Source organism: Vidua macroura, unplaced genomic scaffold (genome assembly GCF_024509145.1).
Source record: "Vidua macroura isolate BioBank_ID:100142 unplaced genomic scaffold, ASM2450914v1 whyUn_scaffold_256, whole genome shotgun sequence".
Taxonomy (NCBI): Eukaryota; Metazoa; Chordata; class Aves; order Passeriformes; family Viduidae; genus Vidua; species Vidua macroura.
In genome coordinates this window covers 14,824-38,436 of record NW_026530618.1, presented here as the reverse complement: position 1 = coordinate 38,436, position 23,613 = coordinate 14,824, and the positions used below count along the sequence as shown (strand labels likewise).

General features: G+C 62.5%; 1 protein-coding gene across 1 annotated transcript; it reads left to right on the top strand.

The window, feature by feature from the left end:
• Positions 1 to 46: 46 nt before the first annotated feature.
• Positions 47 to 21,942, top strand: SYMPK (symplekin scaffold protein). The gene is given in 29 exon segments (XM_053969587.1): positions 47 to 68; positions 507 to 661; positions 1,424 to 1,574; positions 2,440 to 2,650; positions 3,705 to 3,855; positions 4,773 to 5,008; positions 5,637 to 5,709; positions 5,711 to 5,719; positions 6,646 to 6,759; positions 8,029 to 8,176; positions 9,931 to 10,091; positions 11,430 to 11,538; positions 11,643 to 11,743; positions 11,831 to 11,921; positions 12,001 to 12,102; positions 13,060 to 13,247; positions 14,908 to 15,084; positions 15,417 to 15,494; positions 16,357 to 16,584; positions 16,712 to 17,007; positions 17,549 to 18,035; positions 18,904 to 19,089; positions 19,854 to 20,526; positions 20,529 to 20,667; positions 20,669 to 20,747; positions 20,749 to 20,780; positions 20,782 to 20,917; positions 20,919 to 21,023; positions 21,808 to 21,942. Coding segments are annotated over 29 exon segments (4,686 nt in total). The 3' UTR covers positions 21,856 to 21,942.
• Positions 21,943 to 23,613: the final 1,671 nt, after the last annotated feature.

Below are 23,613 nucleotides of genomic sequence, written 5' to 3'. Positions count from 1 at the left end.
GTTCAGGGTAGGTGGTGGCTATCAGGGCTCAGGGTGGGTGGTGGCCATGGTGGCCATCAGGGCTCAGGGTGAGTGGTGGTGGCCATCAGGGTTCAGGGTGGATGGTGGCCATGGTGGCCATCAGGGCGTTGTGGAAGTGGCCCCGGACGAGCCTGACACCACCCTCAAGCCATGGTGGCATCATTGTCACCTCCCCTGCGGTGGCCATCAGGGCGTCCCGGTGGCCTCATGGGACACTGGGGACAGGTGGTGCCATTAAACCACCACCGTGTCCTCCCAGTGCCACCCAGCGTTGCCCCAGTCCTTTTTGGGGACAGTTGGTGACATTAAAACCCCCTCAGGTGCCCCAAGGACCTCCCAGTCCCTCCCGGTGACACTGGGCGAGGGGAGGTGACATCAAATGTCCCTCAGCTCCTCCAGGAGGGCACCACCAGTGACCCTCTGCTGTCCCCAGCTCCTGCTGGTGGCCCTTGGGGACACTCAAGGACCCTCCCATGTCCCCTCAGAGCCACCCCTGGGCGAGGACGATGAGGACAAGGACCTGGAGGCGCCGGCGGTGGCCGTGGCCAAAGCGGCCGGAGCGGTCACCGTCCCCTCGGACACCGACATCACGGCCGAGTTCCTGCAGCCGCTGCTGACCCCCGAGAACGTGGCCAACCTGGTCAGGGAGGGGACATCGGCCTTGGGGACACTTTCGGGGTGGCTCTGAGGGGGTGTCACCTGTCCTGGAGTCACTGCTGACCCCCCGGAATGTCCCCAACCTGGTCAGGGAGGGGACGTCGGCCCTGGGGACACTTTTGGGGGGGGCTCTGAGGGGTGTTGGGGACACTCTGGGGACCTGAGGTGGTCTTGAGGACGCTTCTGGGGTCTTCAAGGTGGTTTTGGGGTTCTCCAAGGCAGTTCCGGGTTCCCTGAGGTGATTCTGGGGTTCCTGAGGTGTTTTTGGGGTCCCTGAGGCGGTTTTGGAGTCTTTGAGGCGGTTCCGGGGTCCCTGAGGTGATTTTGGGGTCCTTGAGGTGGTTTTGGGGTCCCTGAGCTGATTTTGGGGTCGCTGAGGTGTTTTTGGGTCGCTGAGGTGTTTTTGGGGTCTCCGAGGCAGTTCTGGGGTCCCTGAGGTGATTTTGGGGTCGCTGAGGTGTTTTTGGGGTCTCAGAGGCGGTTCTGGGGTCCCTGAGGTGTTTTTGGGGTCTCCAAGGCGGTTCCAGGGTCGCTGAGGTGATTTTGGGGTTCCTGAGGGGTTTTTGGGGTCCTTGAGGCGGTTCTGGGTCCCTGCGGTGGTTTTGGGGTCCCTGAGGTGGTTTTGGGGTTGCTGAGGTGTTTTTGGGGTCTCCGAGGCGGTTCCGGGGTCCCTGAGGTGTTTTTTGGGGTCTCCGAGGCGGTTCCGGGGTCCCTGAGGTGTTTTTGGGGCCGCGTGTCCCCGCAGGTGCTGATCAGCATGGTGTACCTGCCCGAGGCCATGCCCGCGTCCTTCCAGGCCACCTACACGCCCGTGGAGTCGGCCGGCACCGAGGCGCAGATCAAGCACCTGGCCCGACTGATGGCCACCCAGATGACCGCGGCCGGGCTGGGGCCAGGTCAGGGGACACCCCCCGTCCCCGGAGATGGGGGTGGATCTGGGAGAAATCGGGATTGGGGTGGGATTCGCAGAGGTTGGGTGAGGTTGGTTGGGTTTTGGGGTTCACCTGATGGGGCAGTTTGGGGGTTTTGGCTCCGAGGAGTGGTGAAAATCCTGGTGGAACGAGGATTTGGAGGTTTTTGGGTGGAACCAAGGTTGGAAATGTGGGTTTGGGGAGATTTGGGTGGAATTCACCCAGGTTGGACAAGTCTCGTTGGGTTTCACCTGCCCCTCATGAGTTCATGAGTGGCCAAACCGTTGTCGTGGTGGCCACCCGCAATCCCTGGACCCCCACACCATTCCCACGCCAATCTGACCACCCCACCCCATTTTGACCATTCCCACCCCACTTTGGCCATCCCCACCCCAATTTAACCGTTCCCACTCCAGTTTGACCGTTCCCACCCCAATTTAAACGTTCCTACCTCAATTTGACCATCCCCATCCCAGTTTAACCTTTCCTACCTCAATTTGACCGTTCCACCCCAATTTGACCGTTCCCACCCCAATTTAACCGTTCCCACCCCAATTTGACCGTTCCCACCCCAATTTGACCGTTCCCACCCCAATTTGACCGTTCCCACCCCAATCTGACCGTTCCCACCCCAATTTGACCATTCCCACCCCAATTTAACCGTCCCCACCCCAATTTGACCGTTCCCACCCCAATTTGACCGTTCCCACCCCAATTTGACCGTTCCCACCCCAATTTGACCGTTCCCAACCCCAATCTGACCGTTCCCACCCCAATTTGACCATTCCCACCCCAATTTAACCGTCCCCACCCCAATTTGACCGTTCCCACCCCAATCTGACCGTGCCAGGCGTGGAGCAGACCAAGCTGCTGCGCGAGGAGCCCAAGGAGGAGAAGGTGGCCAAGCCGGACGCGGTGGTCATCAAGCGGCGCCTGTCGGCGCTGGGCCAGGGCCAGGCCATCGCCGTGCTGGGCGCCCACGGCTCGGCCGCGGGGCTGCCGGACGAGACCCCCCAGGCCAAGCGCCGGCCCGAGCCCATCATGCCGGCCACGCAGCCGCGGTCAGTGCCCGGGGCGTGGCGTGGCGTGGGGTGGCGTGTGTTCCCCCGGGTGACCCCAGTGTCCCCCCCGATGTCCCCTTGGATGACCCCAATGTCCCCCCTAATGACCATGATTGACCCCATGTCCCCCCTGGATGACCCCAATGTCCCCCCTAATGACCCTGATGACCCCATGTCCCCCCTGGATGACCCCAATGACCCCGATGTTCCCCCAATGACCCTGATGACCCCCAATGACCACGATGTCCCCGATGTCCCCCTGATGTCACCTCGATGTCCCCCCCGGTGACCCTGATGTTCCCCCGGATATCCTTGATGTCCCCCAATGACCCCGATGACCCAATGTCCCCCTGGATGACCCCAATGTTCCCGCCCAATGGCCCCGATGGCCCTGATGACCCCAGTGTCCCCCTGATGACCCTGATGTCCCTTTGATGTCCTGCCGTCCCCCGCTGTCCCCGCTGTCCCCGTGCTGACCCCACTGTCCCCATGGTGACCCCGCTGTCCCCGTGGTGACCCCCGCTGTCCCGGCTGTCCCCGGTGACCCCGCTGTTCCCTGTGTGTCCCCTGTGTGTCCCCGCTGTCCCCGCTGTCCCCATGGTGACCCCGCTGTCCCCTGTGTGTCCCCGCTGTCCCCCGGTGACCCCGCTGTCCCCGCTGTCCCCCCCGCTGTCCCCACTGTCCCCCGTGGTGACCCTGCTGTCCCCTGGTGACCCCGCTGTCCCCGCTGACCCGCTGTCCCCTGTGTGTCCCCACTGTCCCCGTGGTGACCCCACTGTCCCCCCCGCTGTCCCCGCTGTCCCCCACTGTCCCCCGGTGACCCCGCTGTCCCTGCTGACCCGCTGTCCCCGCTGTCCCCGCTGACCCTCTGTCCCTGCTGACCCTCTGTCCCCGCTGTCCCCGCTGTCCCCCGCTGACCCGCTGTCCCCGCTGACCCGCTGTCCCCGCTGTCCCCGCTGTCCCCTGTGTGACCCCGCTGTCCCCGCTGTCCCCCGGTGACCCCGCTGTCCCCGCTGTCCCCGTGGTGACCCCGCTGTCCCCGCTGTCCCCGCAGGCTGGCGGGCGCCGGGGGCCGTAAGAAGGTGTTCCGCCTCAGCGACGTGCTGAAGCCGCTCAGCGAGGTGCAGGTGGAGAAGCTGAAGCTCGGCGCCGTGCGCCGCATCCTGCGCTCCGAGAGGGCCGTGGCGGCCAGCGGGGCCGCCCAGGTGCGCGCCACACACCTGGGCACACCTGGGATAACCCTGGGGGAACCTGGGATAGCCCTGGGGACACCTGGGATACACCTGGGGACACCTGGGATAGCCCTGGAGGCACCTGGGATACACCTGGGGACACCTGGGATACACCTGGGGACACCTGGGATAGCCCTGGAGGCACCTGGGATACACCTGGGGACACCTGGGCACACCTGGGATAAACCTGGGGGAACCTGGCATACAGCTGGGGACACCTGGGATAACCCTGGGGGCACCTGGGTACACCTGGGATAAACCTGGGGGAACCTGGGATACAGCTGGGGACACCTGGGCACACCTGGGATATAGCTGGGCACACCTGGCATACAGCTGGGCACACCTGGGCACACCTGGGATAACCCTGGGGGCACCTGGGATACACCTGGGCACACCTGGGATACACCTGGGGGAACCTGGAATACAGCTGGGGGCACCTGGGTACACCTGGGATATCCCTGGAGGCACCTGGGATACACCTGGGCACACCTGGGCTAACCCTGGAGGCACCTGGGGACACCTGGGCACACCTGGGATAATCCTGGGGGCACCTGGGATACAGCTGGGGGAACCTGGAATACAGCTGGGGGCACCTGGGTACACCTGGGGGAACCTGGAATACAGCTGGGGACACCTGGGATAACCCTGGGGGCACCTGGGATACAGCTGGACATACCTGGGATACACCTGAGCACACCTGGGATACACCTGGCCACACCTGGGGACACCTGGGCACAGATCTGTGAAGATCCTGGCCTCGCTGGTGACACGGTTCCACTGACCCTTGAGTGACCCTTGACTAATCCTTTGAGTAACCCTTGAGTAGCCATTGAGTGACCCCTGAGTGACCCCTGAGTGACCCCCTGAGTGACCCCTGAGTGCCCCCGCAGGCCCGAGTGAAGATCCTGGCCTCGCTGGTGACGCAGTTCGAGGTGCCCCTCAAGGGCGAGGTGCTGTCCTTCATCCTGGACGACGTCCGGGGCCGCCTGGACCTGGCCTTCGCGTGGCTCTTCCAGGAGTACAACGCCCACCTGGCCCGCGGTGGCCCCGGTGGCCTCGAGCGCTACGACGAGTGCCTGATCGGGCTGCTGGCCGGGCTGCAGGAGAAACCCGACCAGAAGGACGGGTAGGGGACGCCGAGATCCAGTGGGGACACGGGGCTTGGGCTGGGGACACCAGGGTTGGGGACACCAGATTGGGTTGGGGACACCAGGGTTGGGTTGGTGTCACCAGGGTTGGGTTGGTGCCACCAAGGCTGAGTTGGTGCGATTGGGATGGGGACACCAGATTGGGATGGGGACACCAGGGTTGGGTTGGTGTCACCAGGGTTGGGTTGGTGTCACCAGGGTTGAGGACACCAGATTGGGTTGGGGACACCAGAGTTGGGCTGGTGCCACCAGGGTTGGGTTGGTGTCACCAGGGTTGGGTTGGTGCCACCAGGGGACTGGGACAGTGCCACCATGTGTAGGTCAGTGCCACCAGGTCTGGGTCAGAGCCACCAGGTGTAGGTCAGTGCCACCAGGTGTAGGACAGTTCCACCAGGTGTAGGACAGTGCCACCAGGTGTAGGACAGAGCCACCAGGTCGGTGTCCCCAGGGACAGCGCGGAGCCCTTAGGGCCGAGCTGGTGCCACCAGCGCCACCGCAGCACCTCAGGGGACAGAGCAGAGCCACCAAGGCCAGGCCAGCCGCAGGGCCACCCCCGGCGCGTCCCCAGCCCAGTGCCACCGGCGCTGTCCCTGTCCCTGTCCCCAGGATCTTCACCAAGGTGGTGCTGGAGGCGCCGCTGATCACCGAGAGCGCCCTGGAGGTCATCCGCAAGTACTGCCGAGGACGAGGTGGGGGACACCACGGGGACACCGGGGGGGGGGACATCGAGGTGGGGACACAGCCAGGGAGTACTGGGTGGGGAGGTGACACCTGGAGGTGACACATGGAGGAGACACGTGGAAGTGACACGGAGAAGCGACACCCAATGAAACCTGGAAGTGACACCAGGTGACATGGGGAGGTGACACCAGGTGGGGACAGGGGGGAGGTGACATGGGGAGGTGACACCAGGTGATGACACACGGAGGTGACACAAGGAGACACGGGGAGGTGACACCTGGAGATGACACATGGAGACACATGGAGGTGACACGAGGGAGGTGACACGCCGAGGTGACACAAGGGGACATGTGGAGGTGACATGAAGGAGGTGACACCTGGAGGTGACACAAGGGGACACGTGGAGGTGACATGGGGGAGGTGACACATGGAGATGACACCAGGTGGGGAGGTGGAAGTGACACCTGGAGGTGACACGAGGGGACACGTGGAGGTGACACACCGAGGTGACACACGGAGGTGACACCAGGTGGGGAGCTGGAGGTGACACACGGAGGTGACACGAGGGGACACGTGGAGGTGACACGAGGGAGGTGACACGCCGAGGTGACACAAGGAGACACCTGGAGATGACACCTGGAGGTGACACGGGGGAGGTGACACAAAGAGACACATGGAGGTGACACAAGGAGGTGACACCTGGAGGTGACACGAGGGGACTCGTGGAGGTGACACCTGGAGGTGACACGAGGGGACTTGTGGAGGTGACACGGGGGAGGTGACACAAAGAGACGCATGGAGGTGACACAAGGAGGTGACACCTGGAGGTGACACGGGGGGACCGGTGGAGGTGACACCTGGAGGTGACACGAGGGGACTTGTGGAGGTGACACGGGGGAGGTGACACGCCGAGGTGCCACCGGTGTCCCCGCAGAGCCGCACCTACCTGGGCATGTCCACCTTGCGGGACCTGATCTTCAAGCGGCCGTCGCGGCAGTTCCAGTACCTGCACGTGCTGCTGGACCTCAGCTCCCACGAGAAGGACAAGGTGGGGACAGCCGGGCACGGCGCGGGGGTCTGGGGACGTCTGGGGGGTCCTGAGGCGGTTTGGGGGGATTTTGGGGAGATTTGGGGGGGTCCTGAGGAGATTTGGGGGGGATTTGGGAACATTTCAGGGGGATCTGGGGATGTCTGGGGGGTCCTGAGGAGGTTTGGGGGGGTTTTGGGGACATTTGGGGGGGGATTTGGGGACATTTGGGGGGTCCTGGGGAGATTTAGGGGGAGGTTGGGAACATTTCAGGGGGTTTTGGGGATGTTTGGGGGGTCCTGAAGAGATTTGGGGGTTTTTGGGAGTGATTTGGGGAGGTTTGGGGGGTCCTGAGGAGGTTTGGGGGGATTTTCGGGAGGTTTGGGGATCCCGAGGGATTTTTGGGGGTGCCAAGGGGATTTTGGAGGGTTTGGGTGCCCCAGGTGACACACACAGGTGACACAGGTGACACACACAGGTGACACACACAGGTGCCCCAGGTTGCACAGGTGCCCCAAGTCACAGGTTACAGAGGTGCCCCAGGTGACACAGGTTACACAGGTGATAAGGGTGACACAGGTGCCAGCCAGGTGCCCCAGGTGTGCGCAGGTGCGGCAGCAGGCGCTGCAGTTACACAGGTGACACAGGTGGCACAGGTAACACAGGTGCCCCAGGTGTGCGCAGGTGCGGCAGCAGGCGCTGCAGTTACACAGGTTACACAGGTGACACAGGTGGCACAGGTAACACAGGTGCCCCAGGTGCCCCAGGTGTGCGCAGGTGCGGCAGCAGGCGCTGCAGTTACACAGGTGACACAGGTTACACAGGTGGCACAGGTGACAGAGGTGACACAGGTAACACAGGTAACACAGGTGTGCACAGGTGCGGCAGCAGGCGCTGCAGTTACACAGGTGCCCCAGGTAACTGACCCCAGGTGTGCGCAGGTGCGGCAGCAGGCGCTGCAGTTACACAGGTGACACAGGTGACACAGGTAACACAGGTGACACAGGTACCCCAGGTAACACAGGTGTGCGCAGGTGCGGCAGCAGGCGCTGCAGTTACACAGGTGACACAGGTGGCACAGGTGACAGAGGTGACACAGGTACCCCAGGTGACCCCAGGTGTGCGCAGGTGCGGCAGCAGGCGCTGCAGTTACACAGGTGACACAGGTAACACAGGTGACAGAGGTGCCCCAGGTGTCCCAGGTGCCCCAGGTAACACAGGTGTGCACAGGTAACACAGGTGCCCCAGGTGTCCCAGGTGCCCCAGGTAACTGACCCCAGGTGTGCGCAGGTGCGGCAGCAGGCGCTGCAGTTCATCAAGCGCATGTACGAGAAGGAGCAGCTGCGCGAGTACGTGGAGAAGTTCGCCCTCAATTACCTGCAGCTCCTGGTGCACCCCAACCCCCCCTCCGTGCTCTTCGGGGCCGACAAGGACACAGGTGAGGCCCCGGGAGCGCCCGACAGGCCCGGGAAATCCCAGATATCCCACGGGAATCCCAGATATCCCACGGGAAATGGCAAATGTTCCATGGGAAATCCCAGATATCCCACGGGAATCCCAGATATTCCATGGGAAATGTCAGATATTCCACGGGAATCCCAGATATTCCATGGGAAATGTCAGATATTCCACGGGAATCCCAGATATTCCATGGGAAATCCCAAATGTTCTGTGGGAAATCCCAGATATTCCATGGGAGATGTCAGATATCCCACGGGAATCCCAGATATCCCACGGGAATCCCAGATATCCCATGGGAATCCCAGATATCCCATGGGAATCCCAGATATCCCATGGAAACCTGAAATGTTCTATGGGAAATCCCAGATATCCCACGGGAAATCCCAGATATTCCATGGGAAATGTCAGATATCCCACGGGAAATGTCAGATATTCCATGGGAAATGTCAGATATCCCATGGGAAATCCCAACTGTTCCATGGGAAATCCCAGATATCCCACGGGAATCCCAGATATCCCACGGGAATCCCAGATATTCCATGGGAATCCCAGATATCCCATGGGAAATCCCAAATGTTCCATGGGAAATGTCAAATGTTCCATGGGAAATGTCAGATATCCCACGGGAATCCCAGATATCCCATGGAAAATGGCAAATGTTCCATGGGAAATCCCAGATATCCCACAGGAATCCCAGATATTCCATGGGAAGTGTCAGATATCCCACGGGAAATGTCAGATATTCCACGGGAATCCCAGATATTCCATGGGAAATCCCAAATGTTCTGTGGGAAATCCCAGATATTCCATGGGAGATGTCAGATATCCCACGGGAATCCCAGATATTCCATGGGAATCCCAGATATTCCACGGGAAATGTCAGATATTCCATGGGAAATCCCAGATATTCCATGGGAATCCCAGATATTCCACAGGAATCCCAGATATTCCATGGGAAATGTCAGGTATTCCATGGGAAATGTCAGATATTCTATGGGATATGTCAGATATTCCATGGGAATCCCAGATATTCTATGGGATATGTCAAATATTCAGTGGAAATCCCAGATATTTTATTGGAAATGTCAAGTACCTGTACCTGGCCCATTTTTTCTCATTTTAACCCAGTTTTTCCCATTTTAACCCAATTTTTTCTCATTTTAACCCCATTTTTCCCATTTTAACCCCATTTTTGCTCATTTTAACCCCGTTTTTGCCCATTTTAACCCCATTTTTGCCCATTTTAACCCCATTTTTTCTCATTTTAACCCAGTTTTTTCTCATTTTAACCCAGTTTTTCCCATTTTGACCCCATTTTAACCCCATTATCTCCCCCTTTTTGGTCACTGCCACCCTTTGTTGATGTCCCTTTTTGTCCCCAGAGGTGGCGGCGCCCTGGACCCAGGAGACCATCAAGCAGTGCCTCTACCTGGCCCATTTTTGCCCATTTTAACCCCATTTTTGTTCATTTTTACCCCATTTTTGCCCATTTTAACCCCATTTTTGCCCATTATCTCCCCATTTTCTGTCCTTATCACCCCATTTTGGTGTCACTTTTTGTCCCCAGAGGTGGCGGCGCCCTGGACCGAGGAGACCATCAAGCAGTGCCTGTACCTGGCCCTTTTTTGCCCATTTTAACCCCATTTTTGCCCATTTTAACCCCATTTTTGCCCATTATCTCCCCATTTTTGGTCACTGCCACCCTTTGTTGATGTCCCTTTTTGTCCCCAGAGGTGGCGGCGCCCTGGACCGAGGAGACCATCAAGCAGTGCCTGTACCTGTACCTGGCCCTGCTGCCCCACAACCACAAACTGATCCACGAGCTCGCCTCCGTCTACACCGAGGCCATCGCCGACATCAAGCGCACGGTGCTGCGCGTCATCGAGCAGCCGGTGAGGGGACACTGGGGACACTGGGGACACTGGGGACACTGGGGACATTGGGGACATCCATGGACACCGTGGGAAATCACCTTTCCTGTCCCCGTTATCAATTAGTGGGGTCGGTTAATTGGGGCACTTGGGGGTCACCATCATGGCAGCCGGTGAGGGGACACTTTGGGACACTTGGGGACACTGGGGACACTTGGGGACATCCATGGACACCGTGGGGACATCCATGGACACCGTGGGAAATCACCTTTCCTGTCCCGTTATCAATTAGTGGGGTCGGTTAATTGGGGCACTTGGGGGTCACCATCATGGCAGCTGGTGAGGGGACACTTTGGGACACTTGGGGACATCTGGGGACACTTGGGGACACTTGGGGACATCTGGGGACATCCATGGACACCGTGGGAAATCACCTTTCCTGTCCCATTATCAATTAGTGGGGTTGGTTAATTGGGGCACTTGGGGATCACCATCATGGCAGCTGGTGAGGGGACACTGGGGACACTGGGGACACTTGGGGACACTTGGGGACATTGGGGACATCTGGGGACATCCATGGACACCATGGGAAATCACATTTCCTGTCCCGTTATCAATTAGTGGGGTCGGTTAATTGGGGCAGTTGAGCGTCACCATCACGGGGTCATCGAGTGGCTGCTCAGGGGACACTGGGGACAGCAATTAAATATTAAGTAATTGGTACTTGATTAAATATTAATCAATGAATGAATCATAAATCAATGGGATAGTAATAGTAAATAGAATTAAATTAGAATATAGTACGTTAAAATATAATAAGTATGAATGAAATAGATATAAATAGAATAGATAGAAATAGATATACATATAAATATAAATATAAATATAAATATAAATATAAATATAAATATAAATATAAATATAAATATAAATATAAATATAAATATAAATATAAATATAGATATATAATTTCTATAAATAGAAATAAATATAAATAGAAGTAGAATAAATATAATTCAACTTGAATTAAATTTAAGTAAAATTAATTAATATAATAAGCATAACTAGAATAAATATAAATATAATAAATATTATTCCATTTAAATGAAATTAGTTTATAAATATAATTAGGATAAATGTAAATATAATAAATATCGTTCAATTTAAATGAAATTAATTAATATTAAGTAATTTAATCGCCAAAAACCTACAAATAATTTTAAAACCTTTGCACTTCACTCCCTGTGGGTGACCTCAACCCGAGCCCGCAGCGAGGCCTCGTTTGGGTTTAAAAACGGCGATTTCGGTGAAAGCCCCGATGAAAATTTGGGAATTTTTTTGTGTTTTTTTTTTTCCCAGATCCGCGGGATGGGGATGAACTCCCCGGAGCTGCTGCTGCTGGTGGAGAACTGCCCCAAGGGCGCCGAGACCTTGGTGACGCGCTGCCTGCACAGCCTGACGGACAAAGGTGGGCTGGGGACACCGCGGGGACACCGCGGGGACACCGGTGACACCGCGGGGACACCGGTGACAGCGGTGACAGCGGTGACAGCGGTGTCCCCTCCCCTGCAGTGCCACCCTCGCCCGAGCTGGTCAAGCGGGTCAGGGACCTCTACCACAAGCGGCTGCCGGACGTGAGGTTCCTCATCCCCGTCCTCAACGGGCTGGAGAAGGTGGGGGTGGCCTTTGTCCCCTCCCCTGGTGTCACCCGGTGTCACCCGGTGCCACCCGGGGCTGAGCGGGGCCGGTTCTTGGTGCAGAAAGAGGTGATTCAGGCGTTGCCCAAACTCATCAAACTCAACCCCATCGTGGTCAAGGAGGTCTTCAACCGCCTGCTGGGGACGCAGCACGGTAGGGGACAGCGCTGGGGACAGCCTGGGGCGTGGCACGGCCCCTGTCCCCTGTCCCCGTCACCCCGGTGTCCCCGCAGGTGACGGCGCCTCGGCCGTGTCCCCCCTGAACCCCGGGGAGCTCCTGATCGCCCTGCACAACATCGACTCCTCCAAGTGTGACATGAAATCCATCATCAAAGGTGGGGACAGGGGACAGCCAGGGGGTGACAGGGACACCCAGGGGGTGACAGGGACACGGGGACAGCCAGGGGGTGACAGGGACATGGGGACACCCAAAGGGACAGAGGGACGTGGGACCCCTGCACAACATCGACTCCTCCAAGTGTGACATGAAATCCGTCATCAAAGGTGGGGACAGGGGACACCCAGGGGGTGACAGGGACATCCAGGGGGTGACAGGGGACACCCAGGGGGTGACAGGGACACCCAGGGGGTGACAGGGACATCCAGGGGGTGACAGGGACATGGGGACACCCAAAGGGACAGAGGGACACGGGACCCCTGCACAACATCGACTCCTCCAAGTGTGACATGAAATCCATCATCAAAGGTGGGGACACGGGACAGCCAGGGGGTGACAGGGACACCCAGGGGGTGACAGGGACATGGGGGAGACACAGGACACAGGTTGGGGGGGGACATGGGACCCCTGTCCATGGACCCCAGTCCCTCCCAGTTCCCTCCCAGTGCCCTTCTAATGCCCCCCAGTCCCTCCTACTTCGCTCCCAGTCCCTCCCAGTCCCTCCCAGTGGCTGCCACTGTCACCGCTGTCCCCGCGGCCACCAACCTGTGCTTCACCTTACCCACCCTCCCAGTGCCCCCCAGTCCCTCCCAGTTGCTCCCAGTCCCTCCCAGTGCTTCCCACTCCACTCCTGGTCCCTCCCAGTCCCTCCCACTCCCCTCCCAGTCCCTCCCAGTGCCTCCCAGTGGCTGCCACTGTCGCCGCTGTCCCCGCAGCCACCAACCTGTGCTTCACCTTACCCACCCTCCCAGTGCCCCCCCACTCTCTCCCAGTCCCTCCCACTCCGCTCCCACTCCCTCCCACTCCGCTCCCAGTGCCTCCCAGTCCCTCCCAGTGCCCCCCAGTCCCTCCCAGTGGCTCCCAGTGGCTGCCACGGTGGCCGCTGTCCCCGCAGCCACCAACCTGTGCTTTGCCGAGCGGAACGTGTACACCTCGGAGGTGCTGGCGGTGGTGATGCAGCAGCTGATGGAGCAGAGCCCGCTGCCCATGCTGCTGATGCGCACGGTCATCCAGGCCCTGACCATGTACCCCCGCCTGGGCGGCTTCGTCATGAACATCCTGTCCAGGCTCATCATGAAACAGGTCTGGGGCCCCGAAATCCCCTGAAATTACCCCAAAATTCCCCATGAAATTCCCACAAAAATCCCCCTGAAATTACCCCAAAATTCACCCCTAAACTGCCCCTAAAATCCCCCTGAAATTACCCCAAAATTCACCATAAAACTGCCCCCGAAATCGCGATGCGCACGGTGATCCGGGCCCTGACCATGTACCCTCGTCATGAATGTCCTGTCCAGGCTCATCATGAAACAGGTCAGGGGCGCCTAAATCCCCTGAAATTACCCCAAAATTCCCCATGAAATTCCCACAAAAATCCCCCTGAAATTACCCCAAAATTCACCCCAAAACTGCCCCGAAATCCCCGATGCGCACGATGATCTGGGCCCTGACCATGTACCCTCGTCATGAACATCCTGTCCAGGCTCATCATGAAACAGGTCTGGGGCCCCGAAATCCCCTGAAATTACCCCAAAATCCCCCTGAAATTACCCCAAAATTCACCCCAAAACTGCCCCGAAATCCCCGATGCGCACGATGATCCGGGCCCTGACCATGTACCCTTGTAATGAACATCCTGTCCAGGCTCATCATGAAACAGGCTTGGAGCCCCAAAATCCCCTGAAATTACCCCAAAATCCCCCTGAAATTACCCCAAAATTCACCCCTAAACTGCCCCTGAAATCCCCCTGAAATTACCCCAAAATTCACCATAAAACTGCCCCCGAAATCGCGATGCGCACGGTGATCCGGGCCCTGACCATGTACCCTCGTCATGAATGTCCTGTCCAGGCTCATCATGAAACAGGTCTGGGCCCCTAAATTCCAAAAGAATTCCATTGAAATTACCCCAAAATTCCTGCAAAAATCCTCCTGAAATTACCCCCAAAATTCCTGCAAAAATCCTGCAAAAATTCTCTGAAATCCCCCCAAAATCCCCGATGCGCGCGGTGATCCAAGTTCCGTCATGAACGTCCTGTCCAGGCTCATCGTGGAACAGGTTTGGAGCCCCAAAATCCCCTGAAATTACCCCAAAAATCCCCCAGAAATCACCCCAGAATTCCTGCAGAAATCGCCCCCAGGTGTGTCAGTACCCCAAGGTGTAGGAAGGGTCTGTCCCTGGGGACTCCAGGTGTGTCCCAGGTGTGTCCCTGGTGACCCCCAGGTGTGTCAGTACCCCAAGGTGTAGGAGTTGTTCATCAGGTGCTGACCCCAGGTGTGTCCCAGGTGACCCCCAGGTGTGTCCCAGGGTGACCCTGCTGACACCACTGACCCCCAAGTGACCCCAGGTGTGTCTCCCACATGTCTCAGTACCCCAAGGTGGAGGAAGGGTTCATCCCTGCTGACCCCAGGTGACCCCCAGGTGACCCTGCTGACCCCAGGTGTGTCCGAGGTGACCCCCAGGTGTGTCCCCGCAGGTGTGGAAGTACCCCAAGGTGTGGGAGGGGTTCATCAAGTGCTGCCAGCGCACCAAGCCCCGGGGGTGTCCCAGGTGTGTCCCAGCTGTCCCCACTGACCCAGGTGACCCCCAGGTGACCCCCAGGTGTGTCCCTGCAGGTGTGGAAGTACCCCAAGGTGTGGGAGGGGTTCATCAAGTGCTGCCAGCACACCAAGCCCCGGGGGTGTCCCAGGTGTGTCCCAGGTGTCCCCACTGACCCAGGTGACCCCAGGTGTGTCCCTGCAGGTGTGGAAGTACCCCAAGGTGTGGGAGGGGTTCATCAAGTGCTGCCAGCGCACCAAGCCCCAGTCCTTCCAGGTGGTTCTGCAGCTGCCCCCCCCCCAGCTCGCCGCCGTCTTCGACAAGTGCCCGGAGCTGCGCGAGCCCCTGCTGAGCCACGTGCGCGCCCTCACCCCCCACCAGGTGACACCCCTGGGGACAGGTGACATCACCTGGGGACGGGTGACAGCACCTGGGGATGGGGGACAGCCCCTCGGGGACAGGTGACACTGCCAGGGATGTCACACCCCTGGGACAGGTGATACCCCCTGGGACAGGTGACACTCCCAGGGATGTCACACCCCCTGGGACAGGTGATACCCCCTGGGACAGGTGACACTCCCAGGATGTCACACCCCCTGGGACAGGTGACACTCTGGGGACAGGTGACACTCCCAGGGATGTCACACCCCCTGGGACAGGTGACACTCCCGGGATGTCACACCCTGTCCCCCGTGTGTCCCCCCCGGTGACAGCAAGCGCACATCCCCCTGTCCACCATGGCCATCCTGGAGGCCACCACGCGCCACGAGCCCGAGGGGACACCTGGAGAGGTGGGGACACCTGGAGAGGTGGGGACGGGGACAGGGAGGGACATGGGGGACACCTGGAGAGGTGGGGACGGGGACACAGGGACACCTGGAGAGGTGGGGACACCTGGAGAGGTGGGGATGGGGACAGGGAGGGACATGGGGGACACCTGGAGAGGTGGGGACAGGGACACAGGGACACCTGGAGAGGTGGGGACGGGGACAGGGGGACACCTGCACAGGTGGGGACGGGGACAGGGGGACACCTGCACAGGTGGGTACAGAGGGACAGGGGGACACGGGCACACCTGCACAGGTGGGCACAGAGGGATATGGGCACACCTGCACAGGTGGGCACAGAGGGACATGGGGACACCTGCCCAGGTGGGCACAGGGGAACAGGGTGACCCCAGACCCCTGGGCACACCTGCACAGGTGGGCACAGAGGGATGGGGGGACACGGGCACACCTGCCCAGGTGGGCACAGAGGAACATGGGGAGACTTGCACAGGTGGGCACAGAGGGACAGGGGGGACACAGGCACACCTGCACAGGTGGGCACAGAGGGACAGGGGGGACACAGGCACACCTGCCCAGGTGGGCACAGAGGGACACGGGCACACCTGCCCAGGTGGGCACAGAGGAACATGGGGAGACTTGCACAGGTGGGCACAGAGGGACAGGGGGGACACAGGCACACCTGCCCAGGTGGGCACAGAGGAACATGGGGACACCTGCACAGTTGAGCACAGAGGGACATGGGCACACCTGCCCAGGTGGGCACAGAGGGACACGGGCACACCTGCCCAGGTGTGCAGAGGTGCCAGGTGCCCCCCCGGTGACAGGGGACACTTTGGGGTGCCCCCCCGTCCCCCCCCGTCCCCAGGAGAAGCCCCCGAAGCGCCCGAGCGACGACGACCCCAAGGCCAGGGGGGGTCCCCCGGCCCCGGGGGGGGGTCCCGGCTCGGGGTCCCCCCCCCAAGAAGCCCCCCCGGAGCTGGGGGGGTCGGACCTGGAGCCCCCCTCGATCTTCATCAGCGTCCCCGAGGATGAGGAGAGCTCGGGGGGGGGAGGGGACGCGTCCCCCCCCGACGCCGCCCTCGACCCCCCCAGGGTGAGCCCCTCCCCCGCCCCTGGGCGTACCCCCGTTTCGGGGTGGGGGAGGGGCATTTCTAACCCCTCTCCCCCCCCCCCCCCCCCCCTTTTTTTTTTTTTTTTTTTTTTGTCTTTTTGCCCCCCAGGACCCCCCCGCGGGCACGGAGCCCCCCCAGGCCCTGCCCCCCCCCCGGCGAGGCCCCTCCCCCCGGCAGCCCCCCCTCGTCGGAGCCGCCCCCCCCCCGGCACCCAGAGCCCCGAGGGACCCCCGGGGGTCCCCGAGGTCCCCTCCGAGGGCTGAGGGGGGCGGGGGGAGCCCCCCGAGACCCCCCCCCCCGGGGCGTGGGCGGGGCTCAATAAAGGCCTGGGAGGAGCTTTGGGGGCCTGGCTGCTTCTTGGGGTGGTGCCAAAAGAACGGGGGCGTGGCCGCGTGTTGGGTGTGGTGGGGCGGGGTTTTGCCACCACGGGGGTGGGGTTTGGGGATGCAGATTAGGGGGAGGGGCCGGCGTGCAGGTGTTTTGGTGGGCGTGCCTTTGGGGCGGGGTTTTCCGTGGTGGGGGCGTGGTCTGTGTGCCTGGGGCGTGGTTTTGATTTTGGGGTGAGGTTTTCCCAGTTTTGGGGTGGGAATTTGTATCTTTTGGGGGTGTGATTACAGTTCATGGGCGTGGTCTCTGTATTTTGGGGTGTAGTTTCCACCAATCACAGGCGTGGTTTCACTTGGGGGGCGTGGTCTCCGTGCCTTGGGGGCATGCCTTCCATGTTTTGGGGCGTGGTTTCCACTTGGGGTGTGTGGTTTCCACCAATCACAGGTGTGGTCTCGTTTTTGGGGTTTTGGGGAGGGCGTGGTCTCATTTAGGGGGGCGTGGTTTCCTTCGTGGGCGTGATCACCTCGCTTTGGGGGCGTGCCTTCCCTGTTTGTGGGCGTGGTTTAATCAACCATAGGCGTGTCCACCCCTCATACGGCCGCCCCTTTCCCCTCTCAGTGGGCGTGGCCCCCCGCCCTCCTCGCGCGCCGATTGGCCCTTCCCCACCGCTGTGGGCGTGGTTTCCGCGCCGCTGGGCGTGGCCCCGCTGACTCAGCGCCGCCATGGCGGCGGCCGCTCCCGCCCGGGCCTGACGCGGCTTCCGGCGGCCATGGCGGCGGCGGCGGCGGGCCCGGGCCCGGCCGAGGCTCCCGCGGCCGCTCCGGAGCTCAAGAGCCGCTTCCGCACCCGCGAGGGCTCGTACCGCCTGCTGGGCCCCGCCGCCGCCGCCGCCGCCGCCGCCGCCTCCTCCTCCTCCTCCGCCCCGGGCGGGCCCGCGCCGCCGGGCCCCGGGGCGCTGCCGCCGGTGCGGCTGTCCGTGGTGCGGCTGGCGAGGAGCCGCAGCCCGCCCGGAGGAGCCGCCGAGCGCAGCCGCGTGTGCTGCAACCTCGGCCGGGAGCTGCATTTCTACGGAGGGGCCGGAACCGGGGGACGCGGCAGCCGCAGGGTAACGGGGGGAGAACCGGGAGGAAAGGGGGGAGAACCGGGAGGAACGGGGGAATAACGGGGGGATTGAGGGGCAAAGGTGACCCCGGGGTCGGTGACAGTGACCCCAGGGCTGGTGACAGTGACCTCAGGGTTGATGGCAGTGACCCCCAGGACAGTGACACCCCAAGATTGGTGACAGTGACCCCGGGGACAGTGACAGTGACCCTGGGGACAGTGACAGTGACCCAAGGGTCGGTGACAATGACCCCAGACCCCCCAGGACCCTCCTGCCAGCCCCTTTGGTGGCCCAGGGTGGGCACAGAGTCCCCAGGGCCTGTGGGGGTGACATCCCCTGGCAGTGGTGGTGGCGGTGCCACCCCGCTTGTTGCAGTGCCATCCCACTGGTGACAGTGCCACCCCACCAGTGACAGTGACCCCAGGACCCTCCTGACAGCCCCTTTGGTGGCCCAGGGTGGGCACAGAGTCCCTGAGGAGCACCAAGGGTGACGTCCCCTGGCAGTGACAGTGACAGTGCCACCCCACCAGTGCCAGTGACAATGACAATGACAGTCCCTTTGGTGGCCCAGGGTGGGCACAGAGTCCCCGGGGCCTGTGGGGGTGACGTCCCCTGGCAGTGGCAGTGGCGGTGCCACCCGACCAGTGACAGTGACAATGACAGTGACAGTGACAGTGACAGTGCCACCCCACCAGTGCCAGTGCCAGTGACAATGACAGTGACAGTGACCCCAGGACCCTCCTGACAGCCCCTTTGGTGGCCCAGGGTGGGCACAGAGTCCCTGGGGAGCACCGGGGGTGACGTCCCCTGGCAGTGGCGGTGGCGGTGCCACCCCGCCGGTGGCAGTGGCCGTGTCCCCGTGTCCCCGCAGGCGCTGGACCTGCAGCGGCCCATCGACAAGCGCGTGTACAAGGGCACGCAGCCCACGTGCCACGACTTCAACCAGTTCACGGCGGGCGCCGAGACGCTGGCGCTGCTCGTGGGCTTCTCGGCCGGCCAGGTGCAGTACCTGGACCTGGCCAAGAAGGACAGCGCCGGGCGGCTCTTCAACGAGGAGGTGAGGGGACACCGGGGACACCGGGGACGCCTCGGGGACACCGGGGACGCCTCGGGAGCCACATGGGGCCACCAGGAACCCCCCTGGGGCCACCAGGAACCCCTTGGGAGCCACATGGGGCCACCAGAAACCCCCCCGGGGCCACCAGGAAACCCTTGGGAGCCACATGGGGCCACCAGGACCTCCCCAGGGCCACCAGGAATCCCTCGGGAGCCACATGGGGCCACCAGGAACCCCCCCGGGGCCACCAGGAGCCCCTTGATATCCTCCATGGGACCACCAGGGCCACCATGGAGCCACCGGGGCCACCAGGAACCCCTTGAGGTCCTCCATGGGGCCACCAGGAACCCCTTGGCAGCCCCATGGGGCCACCAGGGCCACCATGGAGCCACTGGGGCCACTTGGAACCTCTTAGGATCCCCCATGGGACCACCAAGACCACCCCAGGGCCATCATAGGGCCACCAGGAACCCCTTGGGATCCTTCATGGGACCACCAGAACCTCCCTAGGGCCACCAGGAACCCCTTGGGAGTTCCCTTCATGGGACCACCAGGACATCCTTAGGGCCACCAGGACCACCAGGAACCCCTCAGGATTCCTTATGGGACCACCAGAGCATCCCCAGGGCCACCAGCAACCCCGTGGGACCCCAGGAACCCCTTGGGAGCCCTGTGGGACCACCAAAACCTCCGCAGGACCACCGGGAACCCCTCGAGATCCCCCCCCCCGGCGCCCTTTTAACCCTTCCCCTCCCGTCCCCCAGCGCCTCATCGACAAATCCAAGGTCACCTTGGTCAAGTGGCTACCGGACACGGAGCGGCTGTTCCTGGCGTCCCACGCCAGCGGCCACCTGTACCTGTACGACTCGGAGCAGCCCTGCGGGGCCACCAGCCCGCAGTACACGCTGGTCACGCAGGGCGAGGGCTTCAGGGTGTTCTCGTGCAAGAGCAAGACGCCGCGGAACCCCCTGCTGAAGTGGGCCGTGGGCTCGGGGCCGCTGAACGAGTTTGCCTTCTCGCCGGACGGGCGCTCGCTGGCCTGCGTCAGCCAGGACGGCGTGCTGCGCGTCTTCCACTTCTCCTCCATGCTGCTGCAGGGCATGATGAGGAGCTACTTCGGGGGGCTCCTGTGCGTCTGCTGGAGCCCCGACGGCCGCTACGTGGTCACCGGCGGCGAGGACGACCTGGTCACCGTGTGGTCGTTCGCCGAGGGCCGCGTGGTGGCCCGCGGGCACGGCCACAAGTCGTGGGTCAACGCCGTGGCTTTCGACCCCTTCACGCCGCCCCCCGCCGCCCGCCCCCCGACGGGCAGGGGGACGGGCAGGGGGGACACCCCCGAGGACCCCCCGAGTGTCACCTACCGCTTCGGCTCGGCCGGCCAGGACACGCAGTTCTGCCTGTGGGACCTGACCGAGGACGTGCTGGACCCTCGGCCGCCCCCTCCCCGCGCACCCGCCCCGCCGCCGCCGCCGCTCCCGGGGACCCGGCGCCCTCCGTGCCGGGGCTGCCGCGCTCCCTGTCCCGCTCCAACAGCCTCCCCCAGCCCGGGGGGGGGTCCCCAGATCTCGCCGCGGGTCCCCCCGGTGCTGAGCGCGGGGCGTTTCGCCACGCTGACCCTGCGCGACCCCCGCGGCATCCCCGAGAAGGAGCACAAACGTTTACCACAGCCTGGGCAACATCAGCCGCGGCGGGGGGCAGCGCCGAGAAAGCCCCCCCGGGGGGCGGCCCGGGGGGGTCGCGGGGGTCGCTGGACATGGGCAAGGTGTTGGGCACGGCGCTGTGCCCGCGGCTGCACGAGGTGCCCCTGCTGGAGCCGCTGGTGTGCAAGAAAAATCGCCCAGGAGAGGCTGACGGTGCTGCTGTTCCTGGAGGATTGTATCGTGACCGCCTGCCAGGAGGGGCTCATCTGCACCTGGGCGCGGCCCGGGGTCTCTGTGAGTCTGGGGAGGGGTCTGCGAGGGGATTTGGGGGGGTTTAGAGGGGATTTGGGGGGTCTCAGAGGGAATTTGGGGTGCCAGGAGCTGCAGGTTTGTATCGTGACCGCCTGCCAGGAGGGGCTCATCTGCACCTGAGCACGGCCCGGGGTCTCTGTGAGTGTGGGGAGGGGTCTCCGAGGGGATTTTGGGGGGTCTCGGGAGAGATTTGGGGGGGTTTAGGGTGGATTTGGGGTGATTTTGGAGGGTCTGGGATAGGGTTTGGGGTGCCAGGAGCTGCAGGTTTGTATCTGGCCAGGAAGGGCTCACCTGCACCTGGGGCGCGGCCGGGGGGTCTCTGTGAGTGTGGGGAGGGGTCTGCGAGGGGATTTGGGGGGGTTTAGATGGGATTTGGGGGGGTTTAGATGGGATTTGGGGGGGTTTAGATGGGATTTTGGGGGGGGTTAGGGGGTTTAGAGAGGATTTGGGGTGATTTAGGGGGGGGATTTCAGGGTCCTGCAGCACCAGGACCATGTCGGGATAGTCTGTCGCGACAGGCTCGTCTGTCCCGGGGTCCTCGTGAGTCTGGGGGTGTCCGGGGGGGGATTTGGGGTGTCCGGGAGGGGATTTGGGATGATTTAGAGGGGATTTGGGGTGCCCGGGATGAGATTTTGGGGGACAAATTGCGGATTTTGGGGACGGGCGTGGCCTTGGGGGGGGATCCCCCGGGTGTCCCCGCGGTGACGTCAGCAGGGAGTGGCGTGTGTCCCCTCCCCCGGTGACACCGCTGTCCCCTCCCCCGCAGGGCCTGTCCTCGCAGAACGGCGGCTCCCCGAGTGGCACCGTGGTGTAGCTGTCACCTGTTGTCACCTGTTGTCACCTCCCGGGTCACCCGTGTCGCCCGTGCCACCCGCCAGGACACGCGTCACCTGCCGTGTCACCCGTGTCACCCTCCAGGACGCGCCCGTGTCACCCGCGGGTGTTGTCACCCTCGGGGTCACCCGCGTCACCCCCAAGGACTCCCGTGTCACCCGCAGTGCCACCCCCGTACTACTGAGCCCCCCCCCCCGGCGCTGTCCCCGCGGTGTCACCGCTGTCCCCAAGGGTGGCACCCCCTCCCCCCCCCGTGCCTTCGTCACTTTATTGTCCCCGCGGGGCCACCGCGCCCCCCCCCCCCCCTTATTTATACTAAAGAGACTTTTTTGGCACCCGGGTGGCACCGGCCTGGCCGGGGGGAGGGGACAGCGAGGGGACAGCGGGGACACGCCGGGTGGCACGTGGGGACACGGATGAATTTGGGACACCGCTGGGTGGCACTTGGGGACAGAGTGGGGACACGCCGGGTGGCCCGGGGGTGGACTGGGGACACGGGGGTGGCACAGAGGGGACAATTTGGGGACACGGAGGTGGCACGGGTCTAGGGACATGGGGGTGGCACAGGGGACTCGGGGACAGTTGGGGACACGAGGGTGGCACAAGGGGACATGGGGATGGCACAGAGGGGACAATTTCGGGGACACGGCGGGTGGCAGAAACACAACTTTATTCTCGTCCTCCCCCCCCCCGGGGGGCGCCACGAACGGGGGGGGGGGGGTCAAATTGGGGAGGGGGCGCCCCCCGGGGGGTCCATTTTTAGGGGGGGGCATAAATAAGGGGGGGGTCCGTAGTGCAAACGTCCCTACAAATAAATTACTAATGGGGGGACCCCCAGCCTTTTGGGGGGGGGGTCGGGGGGGGCCCCCCACCCTTTTTGGGGGGGGGGGTCGCGTCCCGCTGCCCCTCGGGGAGGGTCATGGGGGGCACCGGGGAGACCCCTCCCCAAATTATTGGGGTGGGGAGGGGGGGACACGCGCTTGGGACCCCCCCCGGGGGTGGTGGAGTGGTTTTTTGGGGAGGGGGCGGTGGATTTGGGGACCCCCCCCCCCGAGTGCCCGGTGGGATTTTTTGGGGGGTGGTCTCGGATTTGGGGGGGGGGGTCCGGTGGGATTTGAGGGGGGGTCTCGGATTTGGGGACCCCCCCCAGTGCCCAGTGGGATTTTGAGGTGGGGGGGGTCCCGTGATTTTGGGGGGGGGGGGGGGGTCTCGGATTTTGGGGTGGGGGGGGTCTCTGTACAGGTTCCCCCCTCCCCCTCGTGGAAAGGGGGGGTCAAGTGCAACAAAGGGGGGAGGGGACACCTCGGGGACACCTCGGGGACACCCCGGGGACACCCCGGAATTAGGGGGGGGTCCCGGGGGGCGCGGCGGGGGGGGCGCAGGCCGGCGGCGCAGAGCAGCAAACAGTCCTTGGTGGCACCGGCGTGTGGCACCTGGGGACAGCGACACGCTCAGGGCGCCGCGCAGGTGGCACCGTCACCACGGTCACCGTCGTCGCCGCCGTGCCACCCTCCGGATGGTGGCACCCCTCCCCTCCCCTCCCCCCCGCTGTTGGGGGACACGGGGACACGGGGGTGGCAGCGGCCCCGGGGGTGGCGCTGGTGGCGGTGCCAGCGCTGGTGGCAGTGCCCAGGGTGGCCCCGTCGCACTTGTCCCCTCGCCGGGGCTGGTGGCCCAGCCTGGGGAGGTGGCCCTGGGGACATGGCAGTGGCAGGGGGGTGGCTCTGGGGACAAGCCA